The 7,529-nt window shown below is 32.5% G+C and overlaps 2 protein-coding genes across 4 annotated transcripts; one reads left to right on the top strand and one right to left on the bottom strand.

Moving 5' to 3' along the window:
• The first annotated feature begins 518 nt into the window (after positions 1–518).
• On the top strand, positions 519–4,046 carry LOC108724056 (histone deacetylase Rpd3). 2 transcript variants are annotated; one of them, XM_018450209.1, is made up of 10 exons: positions 519–751; positions 1,343–1,455; positions 1,581–1,698; positions 1,780–2,153; positions 2,262–2,409; positions 2,486–2,771; positions 2,858–3,086; positions 3,178–3,280; positions 3,574–3,679; positions 3,782–4,046. In XM_018450209.1, the coding sequence occupies exons 1-9, from the start codon at positions 706–708 to the stop codon at positions 3,642–3,644; spliced, it is 1,488 nt and encodes a 495-aa protein (XP_018305711.1). In that variant the 5' UTR covers positions 519–705; the 3' UTR covers positions 3,645–3,679; positions 3,782–4,046. The 2 variants fall into 2 exon arrangements, with proteins under 2 accessions (XP_018305711.1, XP_018305710.1); XM_018450208.1 differs by having other exon boundaries at positions 3,574–4,046.
• Positions 4,047–4,050: 4 nt separating this feature from the next.
• On the bottom strand, positions 4,051–5,781 carry mRF1 (mitochondrial translation release factor 1). Of its 2 annotated transcripts, none has more exons than XM_018450211.1 (2): positions 5,330–5,781; positions 4,051–5,270 (listed from the first exon to the last, which is right to left on the bottom strand). In XM_018450211.1, the coding sequence occupies exons 1-2, from the start codon at positions 5,718–5,720 to the stop codon at positions 4,369–4,371; spliced, it is 1,293 nt and encodes a 430-aa protein (XP_018305713.1). In that variant the 5' UTR covers positions 5,721–5,781; the 3' UTR covers positions 4,051–4,368. The 2 variants fall into 2 exon arrangements, with proteins under 2 accessions (XP_018305713.1, XP_018305712.1); XM_018450210.1 differs by having other exon boundaries at positions 4,053–5,270; positions 5,438–5,781.
• Positions 5,782–7,529: the final 1,748 nt, after the last annotated feature.

Below are 7,529 nucleotides of genomic sequence, written 5' to 3' on the forward strand. Positions count from 1 at the left end.
GCTTTTTATAAATGTTTCTACGATTTTTTGTTCCTGAGTTACTCACGGATTAAATAGAAAGGAACATTCTGACTTTATTATTCGTAACTTCGTTAAAATTCATCATATTCCAATTAAAAATACAGATTCTTAAAGTTGAAAGCTGAAACGTTGTTCTATCAAGTGTAATCGCTAATTTTTTTGAAATAGAATATATGGGTTACTGAAAGTCTTTACTTGTAAAGGGACATTTTCCCTAATCCAATAGTAATATTGATATTAATTATAGTGCTAGTAATTTTTTCATCTTATATTTAATCTTTCGTCTATTAATCGTTCATCTTTCACCTTTAATCTTTCAAAAGTGGGAAGCACTCCAAGATTTTCTTCGAGGACATGATTTGAATTTAGCGCTATTTTGTGATGTGTCATGTGACTGATTTTAATTCTAACCCAGATGTCGCTGGAACTCTGACGCTCTTTACAGGTTGGGGGGGGGGGGGGGGGGGGGTACCAACCTCAGCCCGCCAGCCCTCTGGGTGCAATCGAATCGAAGCGAATGAAAGCGAGTTCAGGCGGATTTGAACGACATGTATACTGGAATATAGTTGTGTACAGCAGTGTACAGTTGTCAGTATAAGCCACTACCCATGGTCTTCGTTTAATTCTGTACTAAAGTGTTTCATTGAGTTTCATCCGATTTTAACAAGAGCAGAATCTGTAGAAATGGCCATGCAGCCATTCAAGAAGCGCGTCTGTTATTACTACGATAGTAAGTACTGAAAGAGCTGTTGTAAAACCACAGAAATGTACCTTGGAACCTCGTCGAGATATGTTGCACCTCACGTTTATGGACCTCTATTTCATCTCGCTTGACATTCGGCCGCTAATACATATCAGTCTATTTTTCGCTTGATAGATGACAGATAGTAAGAAACACGATTCTCTCGGCACAGTAAACTGAGATTTGCATGCTCATTACGTTTGATAATACGATTTTTGCATGGTTAAGCCGACAGACTCTCAACCGTGCTATCGCGCGACCGTAGCGTCAGCCGTTCTTGGTTACATAGCTATCGTGAATCCATATATCCAAGTGTAATTACGATAAACTATGATAATACAGTTATTTTTTCCAATATATCGTACATATTCCCAAAAATATTTTCTGTATTGAATCGATAATTCAATCAACATAATGGAAAGTAATACGGTTTTTGAAGAAAGTGGCGAAAGATTCTCAAATGTATTCCAGTATACTGTAGTCTTCACTGAAACACATCAATTGATGATAATGAAAAATTTAAGATTTTTTATATATTGCTTTGATTTATTTATGCATATTTTTTTTCAATTTGACTAGGTGATATCGGAAATTATTATTATGGTCAAGGACATCCTATGAAGCCACATCGTATACGAATGACGCACAATCTACTCTTGAATTATGGTCTTTATAGAAAAATGGAAATATATGTAAATACATTTTTATAATTATCTTCCATTCGTGTATTCATCTTTTATTTGTTTATAGTTTTCTATCAAAATAAATTTATTTAGAATGTGGTTATTATAATCTATTTATGTTTTTGTTATTATAGCGACCTCATAAAGCTACAGCAGAAGAAATGACAAAATTTCATAGCGATGACTACATCAGATTTTTGAGATCAATACGGCCAGATAATATGGGAGAATACAATAAACAAATGCAACGATGTAAGACATTATTGTTGAATAATAATGATTGATTGAAATGTTTTTTTGTAACATTTTGATATTTCTTTCTTTGTGGGACAGTTAACGTAGGAGAAGACTGCCCTGTTTTTGATGGTTTGTACGAATTTTGTCAATTATCAGCTGGTGGATCTGTAGCTGCTGCTGTTAAACTCAACAAGCAAGCCTCAGAAATTTGTATCAATTGGGGCGGTGGCTTACATCATGCAAAGAAGAGTGAAGCTTCTGGTTTTTGCTACGTAAATGATATTGTACTTGGGATCTTGGAATTGCTAAAATATCATCAGAGAGTTTTGTATATCGACATTGATGTTCATCATGGCGATGGTGTAGAGGAAGCTTTTTATACAACGGATAGAGTAATGACGGTATCATTTCATAAGTATGGCGAATATTTCCCTGGAACAGGAGATCTTCGCGATATGGGAGCAGGAAAGGTAAAAAAAATTATTAAAATATTGTAATATATAGTATTTATAGTACTACTTATCTGAAATATTAACTCATTACTAGAATATACGGTTTCTTTTTGTCATTACTAACAGGGAAAATACTATGCAGTTAATATACCTTTAAGGGATGGCATGGATGATGAAAGTTATGAATCAATATTCGTTCCTATCATCTCTAAAGTGATGGAGACATTTCAACCTTCTGCTGTTGTTTTACAGTGTGGAGCAGACTCATTAACAGGTAAAATTTTTTTAAATAGAAGTGATGTCACAATAAAATTGCATAATTTTCAACGCAAATATTAATCATTATGTAGGTGATCGATTGGGATGCTTCAATTTAACTGTGAGAGGCCACGGTAAATGCGTAGAGTTTGTGAAGAGATATAATTTACCTTTCTTGATGGTGGGAGGTGGTGGTTATACTATCAGAAATGTATCCAGATGTTGGACATATGAAACATCGGTGGCTCTCGGATGTGAAATTGCTAACGAGCTTCCATATAACGATTACTTTGAATATTTTGGCCCTGACTTTAAATTGCATATTAGTCCTTCAAATATGACAAATCAAAACACTTCCGAATACCTCGACAAAATTAAGTAAGTTCCGATTTTCATTTCTATATAGTTTGTTTACTTTTATATATAATACTAACAAACTAATTCGTTATTGGCTTTTATCATAGAACAAGGTTGTTTGAAAATCTGAGAATGCTACCTCATGCACCTGGCGTACAAGTTCAGGCAATACCAGAGGATGGTACCGTTATTGAAGATTCAGAAATTGAAGAGAAGATGAATCTTGATGAAAGACTGCCTCAACGTGATTTAGATAAGAGAATACAACATGAGAATGAATATAGTGATAGTGAAGATGAAGGTGAAAGTGGACGAAGAGATAACAGATCATACAAGGTAGTGACCTTTATAATCCGATACTTGATCAATTTAAAAAAGTGCATTATTAGCATTATATGTAGACTTTTGACTTTTTTTCATATTAAAGGGATCTACGAAGCGACTGCGTTTGGAAAAAGGTCAAGAAATGGATATGCGTATTATGAACATTAATACAAAGAAAGAAGATGATATAAAATCAGATTTAAGAGGTATTAAATTAATTTTTTATTTTACTTTTGCAAATTAATATTCAGAACAAGCATGTTCAATTTGAGCTCCGGAGCTAAAACGCTATCGATGCAAAAAGAATTCAATTGGTGGGTAAGATTTCGGGGACTGTAAAGTGTTGATAAACGTGACGCATATCAACACTTTAGTCTTCGAAATTTTACCCACATTGAATCTTTTTGCGTCGATGGTTTTGCGTTTTGGCTCCGGGGAGCTTAAATTGGACAGACCTGATAGAAATATAATAATTATATAAATATTTCTGTTTAACTAGAAAATGAAAAGGATGAGAAAATAAATTTCCTGAATGAAGAAATAAGAAAAGAGAGTGGAATTAATATCTGATGAGTGACTGCTTCAGAATTTGCATATCTGCACAAGTACAAAAGTCCCTATTTAAAAATTTAGATAAGTTTAGATTATTTAAATGAAGAAATAATAGAACTTTTTTCATGGGATCCTTATTGTGCTGCATGTTGAAGCCTCTTCAGATAGCGATATCATGTGTGTGCAATCTGCTTAGGCCTGGATGAAGATAAGGTATATGGAATCCAAATATATAGAAAGAAATATGTATACATCAATGACGAGGATCTTTTCCATGATTCTTAAGAATTAAGAGAAAGCGCCAATCTGAAGATGAAATTAACATATGAATTTTGTATATTACTGTATTTGTACTTTTGTATTTAATGAAATAAGTAAAGTTGCTTTACATCACACAAATAAGATAAAAATAAATACAAAATTCCGTATGTTTATCAGCAAATTCGGCAAGTGTGTGTGCGTGTGCGTGCGTGCGTGCCACGCGTGCGTGCGTGCGTGTGTGTGTGTGTGTGTGTGTGTGTATGTTCGTATGTGTGGGCGCACACGCGCGTATAAAATTAAATCACAGTCTATCTTATTATCAAATGAGAGGAATGACATCTCGATCAAATATCAATGAGAATGTGTTGGTACATATATTACATATATTTGATTATGTGTACTGTACAATGGCTTGCCTATGTAAAACAAATCCTATGTACAATCTTTTATATTAAAATGATAACACTAAAATGGATTAACATTACTTTGATTGTGACTCTAGTTTTTTAATTATTTCTAGCAGAGTTTCCATCCGTACGTGATTATACAATCTGTCCTCCAATTCCTCTAGAGCTGCTCCACCTTGCATAAACTCTATCAAGTTGTAGAAAGTTCCATTCTGGCCTAGCCTATGGTCAGTCACACGATTCTGATTATAATTATATGTCCTGATCTTCTCATTCCTGAATCCCATTCCCATTTGCTTTTGCCGTAATTTACTCGTGAATGATGTTTGTTTATTCAATTGCTGTTCATATAGAATACTCCTCAATTTGTCCATCGCCATTTCTTTATTTTTACCTTGTGATCTATGTACCTGACAGGTAACGCTTAGCCTGCTTGGCAAATGCGTTATCCTCACTGCAGAGTCTGTAGTGTTCACATGTTGACCACCTGCACCAGAAGATCTTTTTGTCTCTATTTTTAGATCTTTCTCATTAATCATAATCTGTATTTCTGATGGCACTGGCAGAATAGCTACTGAGGCAGTACTGGTATGTACTCGGCCTGCTCTTTCTGTAGCTGGTACCCGTTGTACTCGGTGTACACCACCCTCATGTTGGAACTTTTTGACTTGATCGCCAGACATCATAATACTGACTTGTCTAATACCTTTATTATCAGTCATCTCTATATCAATCACTTCATGATCCAAATCTAAATACTTGGCATAACCTATATACGTCTCATACAAGTCTTTGACGAACAGCATTGCTTCCTGACCACCAACACCTGCTGTTATTTCAACAATGATGTTACTATAAAAATCTTTGTACATGTTTGTCAGTATAATATGCAACAATCTTTCATCAAGTTCATTTAATTGTTCTTTGTATAACATTTTTTCTTCTTTCGCTAATTTTTTTATCTCTACGTCTTGCCCTACAAAAAAATTTTTCGTTATAAACTATAATAAATAATGTCAATTGTCATGAACATACTCCATTTACCTAAGTCATGCAAATTTTGAATATTTTCCACGAGTTGTACTCTTTCATTAAATAAACTACCGGAAGCATTTAAATCGATAAAATCGATAAAGTTATTACTTTGCCAGGACTTGTTTCTGTACTCATTCGTGAGATAATCTAAAAACTTTTTAGTTCTATCATCCAAAATATTCGGTTTCGCATGTGCATTGCAAAAACTTGTCGAAGTCCAAATTAGGTTAGTTAACGACCAAGCATGTAATTTGTGAAGCTTTAGCCTATTTACGAACGTTGAATACCAGTAACTATCGAATTTGCATCTTCGAACTAGTAAAGACATTTTGCGAATTCGTATAACAATACAGTAATACAATTGATTTTGTTGACAAGATGAAGAGCACATGCGCGAAATCTGTTCTTTTTCGAAGAAAGTTCTGAATCTGAACTAGTGTGAATCGGTGCAATAAGTTGGAGTAAAACAAACTATATTCGTTTCACTCCAACTTATTATTGTATCACCAGTTCAGAACTTTCTTCGAAAAAAAAGAGCCCTGAGTAATAAATAACCCAGTATCTCTATCTAATTTCTCTCTTTCTCTTTCTCTTCCCTCCTTATCTTTCTCACACAGCATCACTTCAAGATGCCTTCCATTTACACAAATTGACACATATACATATCGTTTTATCTTTCTTTGCATTCCATGAGTAATAAAGACAGAATGATACTTGTGTCGACTTGTATCACAATATATATTTGGAGTTAATATTTATACTTGGAGTTAAAATTTAAAGAGAAATATTATACAAAATATATATACACATACGTATCTATACTCGTACGGCACAGAAACTTGTAGCAATATTGCTGCAACATTTCAACGTTGCATATTGCAATGCAATGTTGCAGAGACATTAGGAAGGCTTCTTTTTGCAATATTACTTCAGCAATGTTGCAGAATTATTTTATAAATATTACAAAAAATGTCTATGCTATTACATTTATTATAAAAATGCTTGGTTAAAAAAAGCTCATTAATTATAACAATAAGAATTAATCACGTTTATAATTTTAATTTTATATGCATAAAATATCGAACGTCATTATATATATATTTTTGCTGCAACTATATAAGTAAGGACCTGCACACATATATAACGTACAATGGACACAAATAAGATACAAGATATATAAAATATAAAGACATAAATTATAATGTCATATTTTATTTGCATCCGTTGTATTATGTTACATTTAACTCCTATTTTTAATTTTTTTTCTTTAATATATCAATTATACAGTATAAAATCTTGCAACAAATTGAAAAACAAAAAGTAAAGGACTCTTAATTCTTGAAACAATAATAAGATAAAAAAGGGCATAATAGTATGAATTAAGAGTCCTTTACTTTTTGTTTTTTGATTTATTGTAAGATTTTATACTGTACAATTGATATATTAAAGAAAAAAAATTAAAAATAGGAATTAAATGTAACATAATACAACGGATGCAAATAAAATACGACATTATGTCTTTATATTATTATATCTTTATATTATATGCAACAAATATTGCAATAACGTTGCAATATTACTACTTACAATATTAATGTTTCTGTAATATGCAGTAAGTATTCTTCAAATGTGTGCAAAACGTAATATTGCATATATGTATATTATATTGTAATATTGCTAGTATATTATATTATAATATTACTGCAACATTACATATCAATATTTCTGAAACGGACATTTTAACGTTGCTACAATATTGCTGAAATATTGCAGCAATATTTCACAATATCTGTGCAATGTTGCAATCTTGCAATGAAATCTTTCTGCAATGTTGCTGCAATATTTTTGTGCTGTAAAAATTGTGCTCCTAATATGAGATATCTCGAAAAATCGATAGTAAAATAGAAAATATATCAATATTGCAATTAAAAAACTTTATTTAATGTTTCTAAAATACGAACAAATATAGCCAGCGTGCGCGAAAAATGAGCATACAATAGATTATACTTAGAATTTATTTTCAGGTAGCTGGAATCAAGCATCGTAGATATAGGCACTCGACGTTCATTCCGGTTGTCTTTTTCATTATTGTACAATGACATTCATACTTTAGCAACGATTTTCACTATAACATAGGAGCATTCCTAATATTTCATATTAGGAATACCCTGGGCACAGTATATACAGTAGCGCAACTCTC

The sequence above is a fragment of the Mycetomoellerius zeteki genome, unplaced genomic scaffold (assembly GCF_001594055.1).
Source record: "Mycetomoellerius zeteki isolate Tzet28-1 unplaced genomic scaffold, Tzet1.0 scaffold267, whole genome shotgun sequence".
NCBI lineage: Eukaryota > Metazoa > Arthropoda > Insecta > Hymenoptera > Formicidae > Mycetomoellerius > Mycetomoellerius zeteki.

What these genes read in the sequence shown, in the direction of transcription:
- LOC108724056 (XM_018450208.1), top strand. Translation starts at nt 706, where the DNA reads ATGGCCATGCAGCCATTCAAGAAGCGCGTCTGTTATTACTACGATA. An exon ending in ATAGAAAAATGGAAATATAT is followed by an intron (nt 1,456 to 1,580) that starts GTAAATACATTT and finishes TTGTTATTATAG; the next exon opens with CGACCTCATAAAGCTACAGC. An exon ending in CAATAAACAAATGCAACGAT is followed by an intron (nt 1,699 to 1,779) that starts GTAAGACATTAT and finishes TTTGTGGGACAG; the next exon opens with TTAACGTAGGAGAAGACTGC.
- mRF1 (XM_018450211.1), bottom strand. Translation starts at nt 5,720, where the DNA reads ATGTGCTCTTCATCTTGTCAACAAAATCAATTGTATTACTGTATTGTT. An exon ending in GCATGACTTAGGTAAATGGA is followed by an intron (nt 5,271 to 5,329) that starts GTATGTTCATGA and finishes ATTTTTTTGTAG; the next exon opens with GGCAAGACGTAGAGATAAAA.